Source organism: Engraulis encrasicolus, chromosome 20 (genome assembly GCF_034702125.1).
Source record: "Engraulis encrasicolus isolate BLACKSEA-1 chromosome 20, IST_EnEncr_1.0, whole genome shotgun sequence".
NCBI lineage: Eukaryota > Metazoa > Chordata > Actinopteri > Clupeiformes > Engraulidae > Engraulis > Engraulis encrasicolus.
The window spans coordinates 35,432,799-35,458,003 of record NC_085876.1 but is presented as its reverse complement, the minus strand read 5'-3'; the positions used below and the strand labels follow the sequence as shown (position 1 = coordinate 35,458,003).

General features: G+C 43.2%; 1 protein-coding gene and 1 long non-coding RNA gene across 2 annotated transcripts; both read left to right on the top strand.

Annotated features, from left to right (window-relative positions):
• The first annotated feature begins 14 nt into the window (after nucleotides 1–14).
• LOC134435884 (uncharacterized) lies at nucleotides 15–6,463 on the top strand. Its single transcript, XR_010032120.1, has 2 exons — nucleotides 15–122; nucleotides 4,365–6,463. It is a non-coding gene; the product is annotated as an uncharacterized LOC134435884 (long non-coding RNA).
• Nucleotides 6,464–7,187: 724 nt separating this feature from the next.
• Nucleotides 7,188–24,815, top strand: rnf115b (ring finger protein 115b). Its single transcript, XM_063185815.1, has 10 exons — nucleotides 7,188–7,486; nucleotides 8,463–8,521; nucleotides 10,842–10,902; nucleotides 12,500–12,750; nucleotides 15,215–15,283; nucleotides 17,432–17,498; nucleotides 18,375–18,468; nucleotides 19,733–19,848; nucleotides 21,962–22,161; nucleotides 23,114–24,815. The coding sequence occupies exons 1-9, from the start codon at nucleotides 7,259–7,261 to the stop codon at nucleotides 22,094–22,096; spliced, it is 1,080 nt and encodes a 359-aa protein (XP_063041885.1). The 5' UTR covers nucleotides 7,188–7,258; the 3' UTR covers nucleotides 22,097–22,161; nucleotides 23,114–24,815.
• The last annotated feature ends 390 nt before the right edge of the window (nucleotides 24,816–25,205 follow it).

Sequence of the window (25,205 nt, the reverse complement as noted above, 5' to 3'; positions counted from 1 at the left end):
CCAGTGGTTGGATCGTGGCTCTGTCTGCCCTGAAGGTCAACGTTGGCGTGGGCGTCATCATGCTGCTCACCGCCGTGCTCTTCACCGCCCAGGCCGCCATGGGGGTGGTCATGCTGAAGAAGGTACCGTGTGTGTGTGTGTGTGTGTGTGTGTGTGCGCGCGCGCAAGTGTGTGCGCGCGCGCAAGTGTGTGCGCAAGTGTGTGCGCAAGTGTGTGCGCAAGTGTGTGCGCAAGTGTGTGCGCAAGTGTGTGCGCAAGTGTGTGCGCAAGTGCGTGCGCAAGTGCGTGCGCAAGTGCGTGCGCAAGTGCGTGTGGGTCATTTCACGTGAAATCAGACACTTTGGGACCCGACCGACCCGGATTTCAATCATACTTGGTGTGCCTTTTCAGTAGCAAGGTAGCACCCCAGAACTGCATTGGTTTGAATCTGACACTAATATTAAGGGAGAAACAGACTAGGAAAGGTTCACATGTGAGGGTAGGACACTATACATTCAGCCTTGAATATATCAGTCAGTGTTAGTCACAAAAAGATGCCTGTGGTGTTGTTTGAAAGCTCTTTTCTGGCTCTACATAGTACACAATCACCTTGGAATACAACTACTCTCAGAATATGAATTATGATAAATTGAAAAATTAAAAATTGAATATCTAAAAAACTCATATTTTAAAATGGCCAGTTCCTTGTCCAAACGTAGCCGGGCAATGTCATGAGCAGCACCTTAAATGCTGGTGTTCGGTTTGTTATTCATTTCAGAGAGAAGTTGACTCACAAATATGGCATCATACAGACCACTTACTAATAATATGGTAATACCATAGTAGCATCACATGACAAAACAAAAACAAAACAAAAATGGTCAGTGTCCATGGTCCCAGGTTTTAGAAACTAAGGCAGATGTCCATTTATACACACCAAATGATGATATGTGAATGTTTGAACATTCCTTCTCTGTGTACCTGTGCCATCTTCCCTTTACCGTACTTTAAAGAGATAATCAATGGCTTCACTCTCATTTTGTACTCTACCAGTGCATTTGAAGCAGCAGCTGTGTCTTTTGTAGATAATGTATAAGTACGTCCCGTTGCAGTTACAGGTTCCACTACCAGAAGCACATCCTGATGATCCATGACCGTCTATCTGGTCTGAAGGGAAAAGTGAAGGATGGAGATGGCCCATGAGGATGCAGGAAGTTCAGTTTCACCTCTCCAGTGCTCGGCATACATTCCTCAGCACATGCTAGCCACCAGTTGCCATCATATACAGCTACAACATACCCTTTGATGCTTGAAAATGTAACACATTCCTTTACTGAGCTCACTCTTTCAACTCTGCCTTCTCTGAATGCTCAAAATGGCCTAACTTCCACTGTGTCCATTGACAATGGGCAGAAGCTGTGTAGTTTTTGAGTACCTGGAATAGTTCTTGCAGATTCAAACCTTTTCAACAGGTTCTCAGCTTCATGATGGTACATCTCTGTTGTGGCAAACTGGCAATGGATGTTCTTGACATTATCCTTGACAAATTCAAACAGTTGGTATGGCGTTACATTTTAATTGTCAATAGGACGTTGCAGACTTGCTCGTGCAGCAAGCCATTTAACTGTCCCTCCAACGCCATCACATGGACCTTTGCCATGTGATGTGGCAAAAAAGTGCCACTCTGCAGGTATGTGAAAATCTGCCCCGTGGTGGCACAAATTTGTTTTAATTTTAAGGTTCTTATATTGTGCAGGAAGTCTGCAACGTCCTATTGACAATTAAATTGTAACGCCATACCAACTGTTTGAATTTGTCAAGGATAATGTCAAGAACATCCATTGCCAGTTTGCCACAACAGATATGTACCATCATGAAGCTGAGAACTTGTTGAAAAGGTTTGAATCAATCTGCAAGAACTATTCCAGGTACTCAAAAACTACACAGCTTCTGCCCATTGTCAATGGACACAGTGGAAGTTAGGCCATTTTGAGCATTCAGAGAAGGCAGAGTTGAAAGAGTGAGCTCAGTAAAGGAATGTGTTACATTTTCAAGCATCAAAGGGTATGTTGTAGCTGTATATGATGGCAACTGGCGGCTAGCATGTGCTGAGGAATGTATGCCGAGCACTGGAGAGGTGAAACTGAACTTCCTGCATCCTCATGGGCCATCTCCATCCTTCACTTTTCCCTTCAGACCAGATAGACTGTCATGGATCATCAGGATGTGCTTCTGGTAGTGGAACCTGTAACTGCAACGGGACGTACTTATACATTATCTACAAAAGACACAGCTGCTGCTTCAAATGCACTGGTAGAGTACAAAATGAGAGTGTAGCCATTGATTATCTCTTTAAAGTACGGTAAAGGGAAGATGGCACAGGTACACAGAGAAGGAATGTTCAAACATTCACATATCATCATTTGGTGTGTATAAATGGACATCTGCCTTAGTTTCTGAAACCTGGGACCATGGACACTGACCATTTTTGTTTTGTTTTTGTTTTGTCATGTGATGCTACTATGGTATTACCATATTATTAGTAAGTGGTCTGTATGATGCCATATTTGTGAGTCAACTTCTCTCTGAAATGAATAACAAACCGAACACCAGCATTTAAGGTGCTGCTCATGACATTGCCGGCTACGTTTGGACAAGGAACTGGCCATTTTAAAATATGAGTTTTTTAGATATTCAATTTTTAATTTTTCAATTTATCATAATTCATATTCTGAGAGTAGTTGTATTCCAAGGTGATTGTGTACTATGTAGAGCCAGAAAAGAGCTTTCAAACAACACCACAGGCATCTTTTTGTGACTAACACTGACTGATATATTCAAGGCTGAATGTATAGTGTCCTACCCTCACATGTGAACCTTTCCTAGTCTGTTTCTCCCTTAATATTAGTGTCAGATTCAAACCAATGCAGTTCTGGGGTGCTACCTTGCTACTGAAAAGGCACACCAAGTATGATTGAAATCCGGGTCGGTCGGGTCCCAAAGTGTCTGATTTCACGTGAAATGACCCGTGTGCAAGTGCGTGTGTGTGTGAAGGTGCGAGTGTGTGTGTGTGTGTGTGAGTAATACTGTGTGTGTGTATGTCCATGTCTCAGAGAGAATGTTTATGTGTGTTTGTGTGTGTATGCATGATTAGTAGTCTGTCAGTGTCTGAGAGAATGTGAGGGTCTGTGTTTTTGCATCTGTGTTTGTGAGACAGTACGTCAGAATGTGAATGTGTGCTGTTGTGTTCGACTGTGTGTATGGGCGTCAATGTTTTTGTTTGTCTTGTGTGTACAAATGTGTGTAAGGGAGGTGGTGTGTGTGGGATCATTCTCTGTCCAGAGGCAATAGCTAAAGTGGCTGAGTGTAGAGGCATAGGAAAGCACAACAGCAGGATTAGTGTGGGGGGGGGGGGGGGTAAATCCTATTAAAGTGTGTTTGTTTCAAGTCTGTTGATTTTTGAAATGTCACACTCTTAAATGTCATCGTTCAGGTATGTGCTGTATTACTTCAGTCATACTTTCAGGATGCGCTCCCTCTCTCTCTCCCTCTCTCTCTCTCTCTTTCTCTGTCCTCTCTCTCTCTCTCTCTCTCTCTCTCTCTCTCTCTTTCTCTCTCTCTCCCTCTCTCTCTCCCTCTCTCTCTCCCCCTCTCTCTCTCTCTCTCTCTCGTATCCAAGGTGTCATGTTTTATGCTTATTTGTGTTAGCGACCTCTCCACGATCTTTGCAGAAAAAAGTGCATTATCTTATTCACGGATATGTTATGTGTTGTGGAGGGTGTATTCTGAAAATGTCTAATGTTTTAAACACATTTTTGTTTATGGTACTGTGAATGTTTATCTTTTTAGTGTTTGTTATGTTTTGTGAAAACAGCGTCTGCTAAGAATCTTCAAAATAAAAACTGTTTTGAATCTTCTCCTCCCCTGCTTCTAACTCCCTCTCCTCTCCTCTTCTCTCATCTCCTCCTCTCTCTCTTCTTCTCTTCCTCTTCTCAATCCCCTCTCTTCTGCTCTCCTTCTCTCCCCGCCGCCTCGCTCTGTCTATCGCCCCTCCTTCTTTCCCTCCCTCCCTTCCTTCCCCTCTCCTCTCTACGCTCACCCCTTATCATCTTGTCTACTCTCTCTCCTCCCTACCCCTTCATCCACCTCCCTCTCCTCTCCTCTCTCTCTATCACTTTCTCTTTCCCCCTCTCTTCTGCTCTCTTTCCGTCTCATCTGTTCTCTCTCTGTCCTTGTTTTCCATCCCCTCACTTCTCCTCTTTCCTGCTCTCCTCCTTCCCTCTCCTCTCCTCTCCTCTCCTCTCCTCTCCTCTCCTCTGCTCTCCTCTGCTCTCCTCTCCTCTCCTCTCCTCTCCTCTCCTCTCCTCCACTCTGCTCTCCCTCAGGTGCACTCCCTCTACAGGCAGACTGGCGCCAGTTTCGAGAAGGCCCAGGCCGAGTTTGCCACCGGTGTGCTTTCCAACCAGGCAGTGCGAAATGCAGCCGCCAGCGCCACCGCCTCTGCTGCCCAGGGGGCCTTCACTGGGGCACGATAGAGAGAGGACGGAGATGGAGAGAGAGCAAGTGGGAGGGGATGCGAGGAGTAGGGGCCGAGGAGGAGGAGGAGGAGGAGGAAGATGATGGGGAGCGGTCTGGGTTTAGGTGGTGTGTCCTTGGGTGGCTACTAGTCTTAAAGTCTTCACAGACATGGTGGCCTCATCGGTTGTTGTGGACAAACGATTGTGTGTGTGTGTGTGTGTGTGTGTGTGTGCGTGCCTGTATGCCTGTATGCACGTGTGTGCCTGTATGCACCTGTGTGTGTGCGTGTGTGCCTGTATGCACCTGTGTGCGCGTGTGCCTGTATGCACCTGTGTGTGTGCGTGTAAGTGTGTAAGCAAGTGTTGGGTGTGGGTTTGTTTGTGTCAAAGTTGGTAATGCACGTTGCCCATTACAGATAGATGGCGTAGAGGCAGTAGGAGGAGACTTGTGTCCATGATCTGTCCACATGAGGTTTGCGAGAAAACTGGATTGTTTTCCCTTTATAATGTATTTACTATATACCTAAAGTTTGGGATAAACACTTCACTCACAGGTCTGTCTGCACAGGTACATGCGAGTATCCAAATAGTAGTAGCGGCATCAGTAGATATTAGCGTTAGTGTTGTGAATATGATTCTTGGGCAACGCTACACGCTCATGTGGAGACACTGTACCAATGCTACCCAGGCATATAAGTTGGGAAGAGGTGTGTGTGTGCGCGTGTGTGTGTGTGTGTGTGTGTGCGTGCATGTATGTATGTATGTATGTATGTATGTGTGTGTGTGTGTGTGTGTGTGTGTGTGTGTGTGTTTGTTTTTTTGTTTTTTTGTTGGGTTGGGTTGGATGGGTATGGCGGGGAGGGGGGAGGGGTTATTACACGATAATTCCTTATAATCAAAGACCTACGGCTGGTCTTGTCAGACACTACTGAGAAGTAGATCATGTGTAGCATATCCATTACTACACTATGGTGGCTTCCCCCTACCCCTGCTCCATCCCTCCCTCTCTCCCTCTGGTCCACCATCAGTATTGCAAGATATTTCTCTCACTGTATCGCCCCCCCTCACTTGCACCTCAACTGTTCCCAGGTCAGTCCAGCACTAGTGGCAGTCCAGTGAATAGTCCAACAGTGAAGACTCTCAAAAGAGGCCTCCCCTCCTCCGTCGACTAATTCAAAATTAGAAGAAAATAAAATCCATGGAGATATGATGAGATGTTGCTTTGAAGCTTTTTTTGCTGTAAAAAAAAAAATATTAGTTTGTTTTTCTGTTATTTTTGTTACCCCTTCCCTACCTTACGGTTTTCCCTTATCTGAAAAGAAACACTGGCGTATCGCTCCCTCCTTTTCTTGTGCATTTCTGCCGCAGGTGATCTCTCCTTTACGCTTTAACAAGGCTGCTGCCTTCTGTCGCCTCAGTCAATACCCATTTCGGTAACCAACAGTAGCACCCCACTTTCCCCAAACAAGTACTGCTATTCCTCTCTCTTAATCATACCTGGAGGTTTGTGGCAAAGCGCATTATGAATGCAAGAGCAAAACGCAAACCAATGAACTAGCAAGATTTTTTTTTTTGAATTGCATGTTGTATATGTTGGAATGAAAGAAAATAAATAAAAAGGCAAGAGCAAGCAATGAAGATGATCTTGATTGGCAGTGCAGTGTAAAAAACACACATCCACACACTCACATGCACACATGCACACACACATACATACACACACACACACACACACACACACACACACACACACACACACACACACACACACACACACAAGATTGATGTAACCTGTACTTAACTAAAGCTGAGTTGTTCAGTTATTATCTGTGGCCAATGTTTTTATGTTCCTAACAGTGAGCTCTAACAGTTTTTACGTTTTATTCTTTACTTTATTTGTGATGTGAAGGAGAATGCCAATTGAAGTATTTTTCAAAATGCCAAAATAAAGAACAATAAATGCATAATGGCATGTTGTCTTGTGTTCTGTTGCCAGTGTTGTATTGTCAAAACAACATATTAAACCCTGGTCTTACTCCCAGTGTCCATGTGCAAGAATATATTTAAAAAGGAAATGTTTTAAACAAACATGTAACGAGGTGCACACAAGGCTCATATAGAGAAAAAAAGTATATTGTAGCTGAAAAGTTATAAAAGAAGTCAATGGCTGAAACTGGTTTAAAATAAACAAGGAAATCGCAAGCTAATGAAGCTGAATCTTCAAACTGAAAAAAGTTCATTCATCCATCTGGAGCTGACCTTAAAAAAATGAAAGTGGTTATTACATCATTAGCAGCCTAATAACTGGTATTTGCCTATATAGAAGTGAAAACTACAGGAACACCCTTGTTTTGTAGTTAATTCTGATGGGCTTTATGCAGACCTGGGCCTCAGTGATGGGAGTCTCGAAAGCCTACACTATATATCCAGTCCGGATGTTTGTCTGTTTACAGTCAGACCATCATTCACAGTTCAGGACTAGGTAGATTTGAGATATATGCGCATGACTCGGACATATAGCTCTCCGACTCATGACTGTGATACCTGGTATTATTGTTATAAGCCTATCAGTACACCCCTTGACGTCAATGACAAAGCAATTTGTATGACCCCATGACATGTTGGTCACATTGTATTTTATTTCGTGTACTTTAAAATAAGATAGTGACAAAAACACGTGGTGTTCACGAAAGTCAAGGCTTTACTTTTCATCCGAATGCATCATTCACCACAAATAGCCCAACACCAGGAATTATTTTCTTATGGTAATAAATATGGGCTCTGACCAACTCAATCCCCTTTCTGGACGGTGTCGACCTCTTGACAGTCGTCTACGCCTACCCCGAGGTCAGTGTGCGCCCAGGCCAACGTCAGTGTTTGGACGCACTGGCACGACCACTCTGGTGAAGATGGCGGAGGCTGCGACGGCGGTTCCCCAACACCGCTTCTACTGTCACTGCTGTAAAGGTGAAATCGATCCGAAGCTCCCGGTGAGTTCATTAACTGTCTTTGATTGTTCCCACGAGTGCGCTGTCGTTGTAGCGGCAGTCCATCCGCTGTAAATGATTCAGGACTTATTTATCCGTTATTTCCCGATCAAGTGCTACTGAATGTACGATGAGCAAAAGTTATAAATCCAGCTCATTTGTAACACTGGAACAGTTGTGGTAATCGTATTTGTGCGCGCGGTGGTCATTGAAAATTTGCTAAGAAGGCTAACTAACATGTTGCCCTATCCGAATGGCACAGAATGAGCGTGTTCCAAGTTTAGGGTTTACGCTGTTGCCATATTTAGTTAACGCGAGGGCACGCCGTGAGCGACTGGGGAGAGCCCGAGATTGGCAGCCACTGCGTGTCGGTAAAGAGCTGAGAGAAAACCTCAGTGCGGATCAACGCCCACTTTCTAAAGAGAACAGCTGACGCATGTTTGGTAACATAGGAGCGCACGTGTTGGAGCTGATGTAACCACATATGACTAAAGAGCATAGACGACAAGTACAATGAAGATTTTCACATTTAGTGGACTTGAATAATCTACCGGTAGTCTAAAATTATTGTAAAGATGCATAGGCCTACAACCCCAGACTGTTCCTATATTGACTGTCAGATGTGTAATGTGTGTTGTGGGCCTAATTGATTGCTAGGCCTATATTGATTGTCTGGCGTGTCATTTAGGCTACTCTGTTGGTTTGTGCACATAGCCTACCTTTATTGATGTTTCTCATCCATTTACTCTAAAACAAATGTGTGAGTTTACATGGCTTGCCTTAAGCACTAGGGTGCATGTTGCATCCCAGGTTAAATGGGCCTGATAATAATAATAATAATAATAATAATAATAATAATAATAATAATAATAATAATAATAAAAAATCCAGTCTGTTATGAAAAGTTCAGCCAAACTTTGTTTCATAGGTTTGTCCTTAATGCTCAACCTCACTCTGATGCTCACAATTTTACTTGCAGGAGTTTGTGTGTCCGACATGTGAGTCTGGATTTATTGAGGAAGTATCTGAAGGGTCAAGGTGAGTGTCAGCCATGGGTGCCGCGAGGGGGGGGGGGGGGGGGGGGGGGGTGGTACAGATTCTAAGGGCCCAACAGCACTGGCAGGGCCCCTGAAGGATGCTGATAACATAATTTGACATTTTGGGGGCCCAAAATTTGAATCTTTCATGGGGCCCAACATTTTTAACAGCGCCCCTGGTGTCAGCTTTTCATGCGGTGACAGTGGGGTGAATAATACCTGGAGCAGAGTTGAAGTGGAAGTAGAAGTGTTCTTACAGATGTAATTACAACAACACAAGTGGCATGATATTACATGGTTTCAACTTTGTAATGTCATACCATACCACTAGTGTTGTAATTACATCTGCAAGAACACCTCTACTTTATACATCTGACTTGATGGTCTTATGTATACTACTACTCTAACTTTGCACACACTTTGCTCTTCAGTCTGGTGTTGTTTGGTCTGTAATATATGATGCACAACTACAGAAACTCTATATGCATGATGGATTATAGTATATACGCTGCACCACTGAAGTATATACTAACTTGGACTCCGAACATGCTATTTCAAGCAACCGCCCAGGGTGGGATGTAAGGCAAATTTGCGATGGAGGTACGTATGCTCGAAAGTGCTTGAAAACCGTTGAATGGAGTACAATGGAATTTTGGGGTCCAAGTTAGTATACGTCATGGATGCACACAAAACGGAGGCCAACTAGCAGAGTGTGGTGTGGAACGTTAGTAAACCTCCCTCCCGAATCCTCATAGAGTATCGTAGCGCTGAGCTATCGGACTGGTCCTTTAGCTCAGTGGTATCGTGCTGTGCCTTGCATACCCTTACTCAGGGGTCCCCAAACTAAGGCTCGGGGGCCGGATACGGCCCGCCATGCCCCTTTGACCGGCCCTCCACCTCTCTGCTCCTCACCATTTGAACTGGCCCAAAGACGCATAAAAAAAAATGATGATGAAATATATTTTTTAAATATTTTATTTTGTTTATCAACAGGCCTTCCTACAGTTTGTAATGTTCACTAACCTAGTGTGAATCACCATAAGTTTCTTGTCTTGATAGTTTCTCATCTCACTGTAATATAAACAGGCCTACCATTATGATAATGTGGCCCCCAGAGAAAAAAAAATTGGGGACCCCTGCCCGAACTGGAACGTTGGCTAGGAGGTGGCGTGTTTGATCCCAGAGTGGCGGACTGCGCAGGAGCACCTCAGTTACACATACAGCATGTGCACTGTATTCAGCAGGTGCCAATAGTGCAGGGCTCAAGGCCAAGATAAAGATGACCTTTTGACCCCTTGTGTAAAGCCCTTTTCTATGGCCTCATCCTCACTGCAGAAAAAAAAGACTTCATATGGATGTCATTTGGATTGTTGTTTTGGTCTTCCTTTAATCAGTTGTCATCATGTCAAGGGGTGGAAACATGGTCGGAAAAATACTGTTCCCATGACGTAATTTAGAAAACACAATGGAGTGAGGTTTTGTCCTTTTGTCCAAAAGTGTTAAAGGACAAGTTTAGTCAATTTCAACATGCAGTTGTAATGCTCACACTACCCTGGACTTGTCAGTACCTGAGGTTTTCTTCTTCAGCCTTTTATGAGATCTTGGTCATTGTGATGGGGTCAGCGCTTTGTTTACATTTCAAAAAAACATTTTTATTTATTCCCAAAAACATCCGAAAGGTTATACAACATCAGCAGACAACTAGCAAACAGTGGTACCTTTTGGGAAAATATTTGGAGTAGGCCTATGTTCATTTTTTAAAAATGTAAACAAACACTGCCCCCATTAGAATAGCTCATATCTCAGAGAGGGCTTAGCCGAAAAATGTGGCATCACCGGGTACTGACAAGTCAAGGGTAGCGTGAACAATACAACAGCATATTGAAATTGACTGAACTGGTCCTTTAAGTTGTTGGCAAGTATTTGGGATTTTTCAGAGGGCTCCTCCTCGAGGATTTGTCCTCGTTTCTCAGGACCTTTCCTTCCTTAGTAATGGTACGTCTTCAAGACCCAAGAAAATGTCTACTTCTTAGGAACAACACGTCTTCAAGCTCCAAGAAGTAGTCTGATTGCTTACTACTAAACCGTTTTGGATAACATGACTGCGATGAATGGCGATATTCACAGACATTTTGGACTACTGTACTGTCTTAGAGCTTTGGTGTAAGCTACAGTCTCACAGTAAACTTGATTACTCAACTCAACTCGAAGTTCACATGGTTTTATGTTTTCATACATTTATGAACCTACTCAAAATATCAGAAAGCTGTTACTAGTCTAACATTTTTTTATGCCTCTGTTTCCTTTCATCTAAATTCTAGCCTATTGGAAAATGGGGACACCACCGCCGGCACAGATGACATCAGCTCCCAGTTTACAGAGGTATGGTGGGCCTGTTACAGTGGTACTGTATACAAAGTAAACGTAGGTAAAACATGAAAGTTCATTAAACACAGCACACTGCTTACTGTTATTTTTTCTTATTTTATTTTTTGGAGCGAACGCTCCAAAAAAACATATTCCTGTCTCACACCTGCACCAAGGATTCTCTTGAACTCTGATCGTAAACATATAACTTATGTACTTGTCTTACTATCAGCTGACTGTGCTGGTTGGATCAAATTTGTGGTGGGTTCTTGTTAGGTTTTAAGTGTTTTTCAGTAACAACACAGTCAATCTACCGATCATTCCTACATAAACACAGACATTCGTAATGTAGCCAAGTCAATGGCAAATATGCATCACAGTGTGCTAAGACATTGGTGATCTCAGTTTGTAGACATGTCTTTTTGTTTCCACGAATCAAGTCAGATGCAATACTGATCAGTGTTCTCCAGTGTGCTGTGTCCCTCTGGTGAGGTCTAAAGAAGCACCTGACTGCAGATCACAAGGATTGTGGCGCACTCTTCTCCCACTATAGATAGGCATTCTTCATTTAGCTTTTGGGTCGTGTGCCCCTCAGTGCATTCCTTAGTGCGACCATGTCTTACGACCAGTGATGGGCAAAATGCATTTATTAGTTACGATCTAGTGCCACATATTCCAAATTACCTTGTTTTACCTGTCCATATCCACCAACCAATGACCTGGCTGAATTGGACAGGTAAAACCAAGTCATTTGGAATATGTGGCACTGGATTATAACTAGAGATGCACCGGATCCAAGATCCGGTTCCGGATCCGGCAGGATAATTGGGTTTTTCACAGGATCCGTATCCGGTTCCAGGATCCAGGATCCCGTAGCCGAGGCTTTTCAGTCAAAATAGTTTGAGACAACGTGATAAAAAAGGGTCCACGTGTGTGAGTAGGCTATGTGTTTCAACCCTTTCGTAGGATCCGGTATCGGGTTCTGGATCCGGCAGGATCTTAAGCAGTGGATCCGGTATCCGGCAGGATCCTAAAAATCAGGATCCGGTGCATCTCTAATCATAACTGAGGAATCCATTTTACCCATCATTGCTCAGGACACCAATTAGCCCCTGGGTAAACTATTTCAACCTATTATGGGTGGTACTACCCAAACATTTTATGTAATGAATATTTTGGACAATCCCCAACCCAGGTATGTTTTGTCTCTTCAAGGGATATAGTGAGTCTTTATCAATACGTCAGTGCCTGTACCCAGCTTATAATACCAAAGTGTCTGTGTCAAGGTTTCAGTAGCCATACCAGAGAGAGTAGAGAGAGAGAGGTTCCATTGGCCCATTGTTTCCGGGTTCTATTATGGCAAGGGGGAGGGGGGGAAATCCCCCTTTAGGCAGACCTAGGCAGACCTAAGGACTGTTCTATTCAATGCTAGGAGTATTATGACACGCCCCTTTAGGCAGACCGGAACCTGGTCATGTTAGGTGCCCATAGCAACCTATTACATTGGCATATCTCTATATACTTAAAGAATCTCTGGCCATACATAGTGTATGTATCAAACCCTATGGCCACTCCCTGACCCCACAACTCTGCATATCTTTTGTCCCATCAGCTGTGGCAGCTGCTTTTCATGGAGCGGTCAGCCCTCCTTGACGACCCCAGTCCCACTCCTCCTCCCAGTGCGGAGCTTCCGCCCCCCAGCGCTGACGGCACGGCGAGGCTGGAGGGGGCTGTAGACGGGCGGGGGACCGAGGCGGAGTCGCCGGCCCCGCTGCCTTCAGAACCAGAACATCCAGCTGAGCAGGACGCACTCGACAGCACGCAGCAGGCCTTAGTGGACAGGGGGCCGCCCGCCGTGGAAGGGTAAGTGGATGTTACGGAGATGTTGCTGCACTGCTGCTCAGCCTCTCTAAAGCAAGATGTTTTTGACAACTAATGCACCTGGTTACAGGAAAGCCATTTTTTTCACCTTGATGGTGGAACATTTCAAGTTCCACCCCTGCTGCTCACCCTCCGAGAGAGCAGTTGAGACCGTGTAAAGCATGGCTCGTCATGACACCTCAAAAAACGCATGTCTGGTGGCGCACCAGCATGCTAAGCTCCTCAGGGGGGGACCCGTTTGAATACAAGAAGTCACATCTCAAAAGACATTCGGCATGTCTAAATAAATAAATAAATATGGGCCATGGGGACCTGGGTTCGAGTCTGGCCTAGGTAATTTCTCAACCTACCCCACCTTTCTCTCCTGCTTATTTCCTGTCTTCTGTCATATTTTTCTGTCATGATAAAGGCCCAAATAGCCCAAATGAGAGACTATGGACACTCCTGGACACTTTATGGCCACTTTGCCTTGGCTTCTATGTGCCACTTAGCTAAGGCACATGTGAACACTGTGGACACTTTACACTTTATATTTTGGTGTGTGTGTGTGTGTGCGTGTGTGTGTATGGTTCTGTGTGTGTGTGTGTGTTGTGTGAGAGTGTGTGTGTGTGTGTGTGTAAGAGAGAGAGAGATGCCTTGGCAAAATGTATGCAACAGTGAGCGATATATGATTATTTTATGTGTAAATATGTGTGTTATGTCTTGTGGGCAATGTCTTTATTTATGTGTGTATGCTACTTGACACCTTAATTTCCCCCTGGGATCAATAAACGATACTCTACTACTCTAAAATGATACAACAACGGTGAGGATGGAAGAGTTCCATTTTGGCATAAAATCGGCACAGTTGAATATCATTTTTTAAATAAAATTGGCCATTTTTTACAGACCTTATAAAAGTAATCTCTAACCAACATTAAATGTAAATATAAGCATAAAAACAACTTCCAAGGGGCACTTTAAAAAATGCACATCTGTCTTCCATGCTTGAGTCGCTGTGAGGTAGCAGGTTAGATACTGGATTGGGGCTGCGCACGCTGACCTGTTACCAGTACCGGTTCAAGCCATGTTGTGGCCCAAGGCGAAATAACAACATTTACATTAACAATCTATGGCAATACAGAGTCTTATTAGCTTATTAGCTCTTATTAGATTAATGTGTATTAACAGATGACACAGTCATTACCATGTTTGCGACAGTAATGCTGTTGCATAGGCTCTGTGAAAAGGGGTGAAGGGATGTTGTTTCATGTTCAGTTGGTCTCGATGTTTTATATTGCGCACATTATGACAGAGTTAGGTACCGAAACAGAGAGATATGACTGAGCCTTAGAGAGATGTTTCCGGAGCAACTAAGGCCAACAGAAATCTTGCACAGTCAAATCCATCTCTACACACCCACTGAAAACAAAACTTTGGCGGACGAAATGACATGACATGCTTTTGGATTATGGCTGCCTGCCTGACTCTATCTCATGTGTTATTCATTGCTCATTATTTACAACTTCTAAAAAAATAACTCCTCATTCCTACTTTGACCAGAACAAATGTGAGGCGTTCCACATGCATTCCGTATTTGTCTTGTTTGTTTTTAAAAGAGAAATGTTTTTCTATTTATGCATTTACTACTTTTACATTTACATTTTTTGACAGAGGTCAAGACTCTGTCTGACTAGTCACTGTGCAACAGGGACTCACTAATTCGACGCCCTTTCGGTACTTCAGTCTTACGTCATACGACCCTAACCCTACTCCTAACCCTAACCTTAACCCTAAACCTAAACCTAAACCTAACCCTAACCCTAACCTTAACCCTAACCCTAAATCGCTTGTTTGAAATGTTTGATTACCATGTGATGTACCACGGAAGTACCGAAAGGGCGTCAAACTAGTGGGTCCCTGTGCAACAGTCAACAGCATGTAGGATGGCTTCCCTGCATAGCGAAACTAACTCTACTCAACTCTAATTCTGGGCACATACTTGTACGACACTCAAAAGGTCCCCCACTAATGATATATTACTGCTCTCTGTCTGTTCTACTTTACTTGTATTCTGCTGTGCTCTCTATTGACCCCTCATTCTGTACTTGTTTGAATGTCCTCTTTGTACGTGGCTTTGCTAAATGGTAAATGTAATGCAATGTAATGTAAAAAATGAGTTGCCAGTGATGTTTACACAGTCATATAGTAGTGTGGATACCAACCAGGCACGAACACAACATAGTCATTGTGAAACACATCTTGTAGATTCATGTCTCGTCTCCCCTTTCATACTTTATCATGATGCGTTAACAGTTATCTGTGCTGTTGATCTCTGGCTCTCAGTGAAGCACTCTGGTGAGAAAGTGGTTTTATATTAATGTGTGCTTACTGTAGCTTCGACCTCAGTCAGTGTATGACTAGAGTTTCTGTCTGGCTAACAACGTAATCTCTCCTTCACATCTAGGATTGTGCAGCAGTTTCTGGCTGGCTTGTTTTCCAACAACGGAAACTCCAGTTCTGCGCCCTCGTCATGGTATGCACTTAACTTTGTTATTACATCATTTGGGGCTCTGACATTTTTGGGCGAGGGAATGGTAATTTTAGCTTCTGTAAAGTTAGCACCTGATTAAAATGAAACAAAATCTTATGCTTTTCCCTATTGTATTTGCACATGTACTGTAAATGCTTTTAGGGCCTTGGCAATAAAACTTGACAGACCATCAGACAAAACTAGAAAGTATCTGCGTAGAAACTCTTGTGCCAGATGTAGACAGAGAAAATACAAAGCCTTTGAACAATTAATATACTGTATGTAAGCTTATCTAGTATATAGATGTTAAAATGAAATAAAGCATTTTTGGAGTTAATACACAGTGTGCAGACCGCTTCATCACACAGCTTATCTAGTATAAACATTTGATCCACAGACCATACACCAGGTACACCAGAAAAGACAAAATCTACAAAGAGTCACTGAAGTGACACGAGTGATAAAAGCGACAGAGGTACGATTGTTAAAAGCAGAATGTAAGCATTCCGACTTTCCAATTGGCTGCGGCAGCTCTCGCTAAACCGCATCACAGCTCATTAGCATAATACTCCGTAATAATATTCTAACAAACTGTTGCTCAAGTCGCCCAAATCGTCGCCTAAATTGCTTTTGTCTTTTCTGCCACCAGCTCCTCCATACAAAATCAATTACTTCTGTCGCCATTGTCCCTTAAGTTGCTTTTGGTGTGTCTCCCAGCTATAATGTAAATGCCCAGACAAAAGATTGTGCCCATTCACTGTACATGAATTTGACCATCAGATACATGGAATAACTCAACATCACGGACCACAACAGTAGTTCTAGCAGAGACGATAGATAAGGAGATGGTTTGTAAGGAGCTTATTCTGGAATCAATATGGCGTAAGGTTCTGAGCTGCCATCCTACGGCAGTCCTTCCACTGGAGACTAGGAGAATGAATGGAGTTCAATGGGAAAGTCGGACCCATTTAAGAGACTGGAGTTGATCACATTTTGTTGCATTGGTGATGCATGCTACGCTTTATCTTGATCTACCAAATTGAAAATCTTTGGTTGTAGTCGTAGCAGTAGTAGCTGTTGTTGTTCTAATAGACGTTCCGCAGTACGGTATGGTAGCACAGACTTATGACACAACCAACCACCTCCCTATTTTAAGTGCAGTCTATCTTGCTTTTGGTCAGATTTCCAGCAGCCGGCCGGCCTGTCTGCCTTGTTTGGCGACCACAAGGGTTGTGGTGGTGGTTGGTTGGTAGGGTGTTTCTGGGTGGTGGACCTTTCTCAGTAAACACTTGTGACAGTTTGTGCCGGGGAAAGCCCCTTCTTCTGCAGGGTTACGGAGGCATCTGGAGCACATCACATCACCACACCCTGCGCTCTCCTCTTCTCTCTCTCTCTCTCTCTCTCTCTCTCTCTCTCTCTCTCTCTCTCTTACTCACTCACTCATACTCCTCTTCACCACGGTCTTAACTGTTCTTATGTAAGAGCAAAGTGCCCTTGTCCTGTCAGCTAGCTTGTGAAAGCAGAGTTGTGAAGCATGGGACTGGTCCTACTGACTGATGTGGGGATTTAACAGTGGAGTGGTTATAGCTGCCTGTGTTACGGAAGAAATTGTGATCATGATTATAAACCATAAAACATTGACATCAGTATTATATACTGTACATCATTACACATTTTACACATGTTGCATCTATAAATTGTATTCATTATATAATGGAAATGTTGTATAGTTTTAATACCCCCACACCTCAAATGTGAGAATAACCCTCGCTTTCATTCGCCTCCATTGAATTCACTCTTTATAATAGGGGACTAAATGTCTTAAGAAAACAACCAACAATGAAAACCTACTCATAAAATTAAACGAGACACCGCACTGTTTCCTTTTGACTCCTCAGACTGTTGGAAGCAATAATTTGTAATCGTCATTAAAATTCAACAGTATTTAATTGGTGGTATGTAGGGAAGGAGGGTTGGTTAATCCAATTTAATTAGCTGGACATTTGCGCCTGATATCGTTTTTGCATCATTGTAACATCGCCATCCCACAGTAAGCATCATTAGCACTGTCCCTTGGTGTCTGCCTTACTGCCTGAGTTCACATCAGTGATCCTGATCACGGCAGTCTAATAATCTTGTTGTGTGTAATAGGTCTCTGCACTCCAACCCAGGGGACTACGCGTGGGGACAAGGAGGATTAGACACTGTCATTACACAGGTGGGTCACCATTAGACCGTACCGCCACGCAAAGCTCAAAGACGGTAACGAGATACGTATCGTGGCATGTACCTCTTTCTCTCAGGACTTAACGTCTTTCTTCATCCTATTAAGAAAACATATATAGTGGAATATAATGGAAACTTTCATTGAATTTCCCAGGAAATGCAGTTTGGGGAAGTAGTCTTTTTTAATATATATATACGCATCAGTACTGTTACAACGACAAACAGAAATCACTCTATATGTTTACTGGGAAATGCAACCCATTAAAAACGATTGTTTAAATACGTTTAAGTCGTATTTTCTAAGTAGGCTGATAGATACACCAAAAGTTAACCTACAGCCAGTATTGTTATGTCACTATGGAGTACCTCACAGAGCATTCTTTACTGTACATTACTTCATAACTAATAGCGTTTTAATAAACAATATGTTCATTCATATACATGTATATATACAGCACAGTACATAAACATTTAGTTATGAGGAATTTAGATTACCTCCAAGTTATAGGCTCTTGTATGTAATTTATTTGGCCTTGTTAATATAAAATGTTCCCAGAAATGCACTTGCTGTTTTGCGATTGTTAATCATAGTCCAAGAAACACACACACACACACACACACACACACACACACACACACACACACACACACACACACACACACACACACACACACACACACACACACACACACACACACACACTCTGTACGTACACATAAACACACTTACTGGATAGCGTGGCTATTCATCATAATTTGTGTGTGTGTGTGTATGTGTGTGTGTGTGTGTGTGTGTGTGTGTGTGTGTGTGTGTGTGTGTGTGTGTGTGTGTGTGTGTGTGTGTGTGTGTGTGTGTGTGTGCTGTTAGTTGCTAGGTCAATTAGAGAGCACCGGTCCTCCACCTGCCGAGAAGGAGATGATCTCATCGCTGCCCACTGTAGCCGTGTCTCAGGAACAGGCCGGTGAGGAGAGTCCCCCTGCTGACTCTGGCACACACAACACAAACACACACATACTACTGTAGTTTATTGTATACAGTGCGCGCGCACACACACACACACACACACCACATATATTGTATACAGTGTACGCGCACACACACACACACACACATAAACACACACATACTACTGTAGTATATTGTATACAATGCACACACACACACACACACACACACACACACACACACACACACACACACACACACACACACACACACACACACACACACACACATAAACACAAGCAAGGTCACACACACAAACCATATTATATACACTACATTGCACATTACATACACACTATATTGCACACACACTATTGTACACACACACACACAAACCATATTATATACACTACATTGCACATTACATACACACTATATTGCACACACACTATTGTACACACACACACTGTCTCTCTCTCCCAAACCCACACATGCACACACACAAACATACTGTAGTGTACACACACACACACACACACACACACACACACACACACACAGTCTCTCTCTCTCAAACCCACACATGCACACACACAAACATACTGTACAGTGTACACACACACACACACACACACACACACACACACACACACACACACACACACACACACACTCTTCCTGAATTTCCCCCTGGGGATTAATAAAGGTACTCTACTCTACTCTACACTTCAGTATAGTCCACTATGTTCTTGGGTTAACGTGCCATACCTGTATTTTACAAGATGTACATTTGAGATTATTAATGGAGTGTACCTTTAACCCCTCTCTATAAAATGTCTGTGGCACAGCATTTAGTGGATATTACCTTCTCTGTTCCCATAGTCATGCTTCATACCAGTGGAATGACACTCTTGTTGGCAGCATGCGTTTGCTCATATAGGAAGTCATAACTAAGATGCAGGAAAATGTATTGGCAAGCACCCTCCCCGTTCCCTATAAACCTTATTTTCTTCCATATTTGTGTATCATCTGTCACTCTACACCCCCCCCCCCTCTCTCTCTGCCCCAATCACTTAAAATGTCTGTCTTCTGTTTCTGGATCTCTGTCTTTCCCTCTCTCTCTCTCTCTCTGTCTCTGACCCTCTCTCTCCATCTTTCTCTTTCTCCATCTCTCCTTCCCTCCCTCCCTCTCTCTCTCTCTCTGTCTCTGACCCTCTCTCTCCATCTTTGTCTTTCTCCATCTCTCCTTCCCTCCCTCTCTCTCTCTCTCTCTGTCTCAGCGTGCCGCCTGGAGTGCCCAGTGTGTAGGGAGGAGTATGCGGCCAATGAGTGTGTTCGGCAGCTCCCCTGCCAGCACTACTTCCACAGCGACTGCATCGTGCCATGGCTACAACTGGTAAGGCACACACACACACACACACACACACACACACACACACACACACACACACACACACACACACACACACACACACACACACACACACACACAGGTAAGGGGTGTCGTACAGGGAGGTTAAGTGTGACATAGTTACCAGGCCCCCATGTATAGGTGGCCCACACAGTGTCTGATTTATGAAGATATATCGGTTGGGGGGTGGGGGGGGTGTTCCATTGGAACTGATTGTACATAGGGCCCACAATTTGCTGCTACGCCTCTGCACACACACACACACACACACACACACACACACACACACACACACACACACACACACACACACACACACACACACACACACACTCTCTCTCCCCTGCCAGCAGTACTTCCACAGCGACTGCACTGTGCCATGACTACAGCTGGTGAGTCAGATATAACACTATAACAGCGAAAGAAAACCAGCATCAAACAACATCAACATAAAAAAACAATGAGCAGGTGCTACTAAACAGGCATAGCAGGTATTTCAGAAGAGGTGATCTGTTCAGAATAGATGGTCTGCGTATTGTTTTTCTGATGTCACGTTAAGGGAGGTGTAGAGAACAGGAGAGGTGGCCTGATGGGACTCAAACCCGGGACCCGGTACCAAACTGGCACTCTGACTGCAGCACCAAAGACTGAGACTCATTGGTGCACCCACATCATTAGTGACGTGACGGTCACTCCATCACAGGGTGATAGCACAACAACAATGTTGAAATGTGCAGTCGTTTTAGGGACTATTTATGGATTAGACAAATAGAAGGCTCTTTGTTGATTGGCCAGCAGTGAGGCGTGCGTTCATTTTGTCAAAAGTTCCAGACAGATGCCTGGGGGTTCTGTGACGCAGAACACTGTAACACCCATACCATACTGCCCTATAAAGGCAAAGTGGAACATTGAAACTGAGAAAAAGGCCTTCATAATATTGGTACTAGGTTAGGTAGTGTAGTAACTGCTATTTTGGCATAGCAATATCTCTAAAACGGGACACATTTTGACTTTGCCACAAGACAGAGGTGTTATGAAGGGCATTTTCAGTCTAAGCACTATTTTGACAAAATATTTAGAGTAGTTACTGCACGTTGCCTTTGTATGGCAGCACATAGCAGATTGCCCATGGGAACTCAGGCTTGAGTCTAGCCTGGGTCACATCCCATACCTAACCCCTCTCGTGCTTATTTCCTGTCGCGCTATTCACTGTACTATAAAGAAAGAAGAACAAGAACAAAGAAATCACAAAAAAAAGTTCCATGCTGATGCCTAACAAGTGTGCCACTGGGGCCATGAGTACATATCTCTGCTTCACATTAGGAGGTTCTTCAGCTCGAGCGTGTTCATTAATTCCCCGGAAATACACGGCTTGGCAGCTGTTACTCCTTACAGAGTGCCCTGTGCAGGATCTGAGTTTGCATTGTTTGTATAGCCGTGCGCTGGTGAATAGGTAGATATTTTGAATTTGCCCAAAGTCTACCATGGACCCACATGCATTTTGGCTGCTTCAGTTAATGTGTATGATGATGGTGTTCTCTACAAATACACATGTTCTGATTAACATGTGGGGGGATCCTGTGGGGACTTCTTCAATTTGGATTGTTAGTGTTTTTGTATAGATATACTATACTACAGGTTACCATACACTATACAACAGCCATGGGGTGACAATATAGCACTTGTTTTTTGTTTTGTTGTGGATTTTATTTGAATAGTTGTTGATGTATTGTAGGTTAGTGTTTTAATGTAGACCTGTTGTTATTAACATGCAGGCTATAGTTGCATTATACATGGGAGTTGTGCTATAAATGTGGTATGGATCTGATTGCGACCAGTTTAGTACCTTTGGATCATGGTAGTATTTTCATGCAGATATACATTTAAGACTGTTACAATAGAGTCCATTGTATCATCACTAATGTGTACAATGTACAACAATACATCCATACAAAGACATTGACACTCTTCAACCCAAACTTGTACAAAACAGATACTCTAGCAGCTGTGTTAGTAATCAATGTAACAAGGGTCATGCTTCTTTCTTCCTATATTTGTATTTACATCTGTATTCATAATATGTATGGCGTGTATACAGCATGACACATGTCCAGTGTGTCGGAAGAGCCTGAACGGCGAAGACTACAGTTTACAACCTCCACATAACGCCCAGAACCAGGTGGCGGAGCCCAGCACGGTCGCCGCTGAGACCCAGGGAGGAGCAGCCCTCTGAGGGGGAGCTCACCGAGGGGAGCCCCCGGCTCCTCCAGTCCAGCTCAACAGCACATTTGCTCCAAAGTATATATATTTTTCAAATTTGAACATTTGTGCATTTGATGTATATCCCACAGTTATTGACACATTGAATCTGATATCTATGGAAAAAACATTGACATCATATAGTACATTTAGCAGTGACGGTTAAATTCGACTCTCTAAGTGTTGAATTAACACTGAAAACTGTAGGGTGCACATCTCCACCACTCTACACACACTATACAGGGTGTCTCAGTATACACACTTTAAGTGACCGTGAAGTAGCGGCTTTGTAGCGTCATACTGCTATAAACACTTAACTACATGATAACAACATTGCTATGACACTGAAGAGAGCCTTAAGTAACAGATTAAGACTTTGTCATTACCATTTTGGTGACAATAAGATTATAACAGAGGCTCTATGCTTCTGTAGGTTGCATGTAGGTCTTCAACGTGTAATAGAATTTACAGACATAAGTTCATTGTTTTGCCACCACCTATTGTCAAACTTAATGCCTAAAGTCTATGCAGTGAGAACTGGCAAAGTCACTGAAAGTGACTGCAGCCAGTGAATATGAAAGTGCAAGAAACACCAAGGGAATTGTGTGTGACTGGCGTTACCGGTCATGCCTGGACATGAATGGATGTCAGTTGTAGAACAAGTGGGGACAAAACAATGAAATTATGTCTGTATTCTGTTACGCTTTGGAAATTGCATACATTTTTTTAAACAGTACATCCACTTTACAACGATTTTGCCCTGTATACCGGTATGTTTGACAACATGTAAGTTATGCCTCTTTTGGCAAAACTGCAACATAATGTGAATTATACAAGAGAAGATAGATTCTTGTGTCTATGCTCTCCCAGTCCTCGCATCACTGTTTCATATCTGTGTGTAGCCAAGCAAATGGACCCACACTTATCCATCTTTTTCTTTTTTTACCCCCTTTTTATCCCCCTCCCGCTTTGTCTTTCCCTCAAATCCCAGGAGACCCATTGCTGTGGATGTCTATGCTTTTTAAAAATTCCACTGCATCTCCACCAAATCTCAACGGTTGGCTATTGAGCGTGCAAGCCGTTAACAGGGGAGAAGAGTGGATATTTATTTCAGTGCCAAAAAAGGAAAGCGACTACTGGGATGTATGTTCTGTCTGTTATTTGGGTTTAGAAGGAAATGAGGGATAGATCACTAAAAAAAACAGTGTTGCATTGTGTGTTTATTTTATTTATTTTTAGTTTTGGCTCTGTCTACCAAGCCTGATAAACAAGCCCCTTGTGCTTCCATTTCAAGTACAGAGGGTCTGGATTCAGTACTGATGACAATGGATTTCACAGGTAGAATCTTTGCTTGCCAATCAGTCAGTGACCAGAGAGAGTGTTTGTGAGTAGCACAGTAAACTGTCTGCTACAGGTGAATTGTAGTGCATAGGCATCTTATTGCCAGCCTACATGCATACATCAGCCAGGTCTTGGTGATTGGGAAAAGACAGATCCAATTATGTATTAACTTCAGAAGACTGTACACCTTCAGGAAACCACACAGTTCTCTGAACGGCAAGGCCAGACTCTCTATGTGAAGCGATGTGAAGTATTTTGGGGCTGGGGCACCACGCTAGTCTCTCCCATCCCTGGTTGTTTCTCAGGTTTATGGAATTGAGCTGGATCTGGACCAGCCTGAACAGAACTCTGGTTTGTGGCTCAGCTGTGTCTACACCACTTCACCATGAAGACTACCGCTTTGATTTCATGGGGGTTTTTTGTTGTTATTTTTCTTTTAAATCTCTCTGGGTCTTTTGTGGGTGTTTCATAATCACTTGTGGTTGGTTGTTTACCATTTGCCTGCCAAGGCAATCCAAAATGGAAATTTAGATTATTTGGGCAGGCATGATTGGGCTCTTTAAAATTCTGTGGCGCTGCCATTTGTTGTGCCAGGTCTCAATCTATTCTACCCAATAGCCTACTGCTTTGTGTAACCATCACTGGCTGTGCCATTCTTGCAAACCCTAGCTACTCTAACTTAGCTGTATGTGTCTTTAAGTCGGTGTTGCCATTGATAGATGTTTTGTCCAACATTAAGTATAATTCTGTCCATGGCCACTGGTTTAAGGAAAAGTACATGGGGGGCATACGCATGTGCACTGACAGACACGATGGCTTTCAGTGAGTGTCTGATTGTCATGGATTTCCACAGCAAGTTTAAGGATAAGACCGGACAACGCAAGATATTTCAGCATTGGATTTGCTACCTTGAGAATTGTTTTTTTTTATTTGTATATACATGTATATGTATATAAATAAAGTTCTACACATGTGTAGGTAGATTTTAACACAAAATGTGTTGAAATATCTGAAATGAAGTTGACAAAATAAATACACAAACAAAAAATGAACTGAAAAACTAAACAGCTATGTGACTGTCTTCATATCCATATTTGATTTTAGCATATCTTTGGTGCTGGTTGCTTGTCAAAGCTGATTCTATCAAAAGCAGTGTGGACCTACTGCCTCCAAATACTAGTTTTTATCTGTAGACTATTAGGCTAATTACAACAGTTTGTAACAATGTAGTGAACAGGCTACAAACATCCAATTAATTGTGTTAATTATTTCATGTTTTGTCCTTAGGTATCATAATCCTATGGGTTGTTCATTTGCCACGGCTACTAGCAAAATAAAAGCATAATAATAATAAAAAAAATGACATCAGCCTGTTGCACGTCTTGAGGTTCCTAAATATTTCTGGAATATTAATATCATAAATGCCCATATATAGGCTAGTCTGTGCCGCGAATCCACTGGTTTGTTCTGCTGTCCCGCCTTTTAATACAAAGAACCAATAACGTGCATAAACTGTTATGCACAAGGGAAACAGTCAAATGAAAAACCAGGATCTCGGACAATTTCCCATTTAGTTAGTTATGATTGGGCTCTGGCCACTTCACAGACACTTGAACAGCCCGCCTCTCTCTGCAACAATTCCCACGGGAGTCTAGATTCTTCACTGTGGGGTAAACACTGCCACGAGCGCACGAAAACACCAAGGCGCGTTTTTTTCCTCGCCCAGAAAAGGTTTCAGCTGG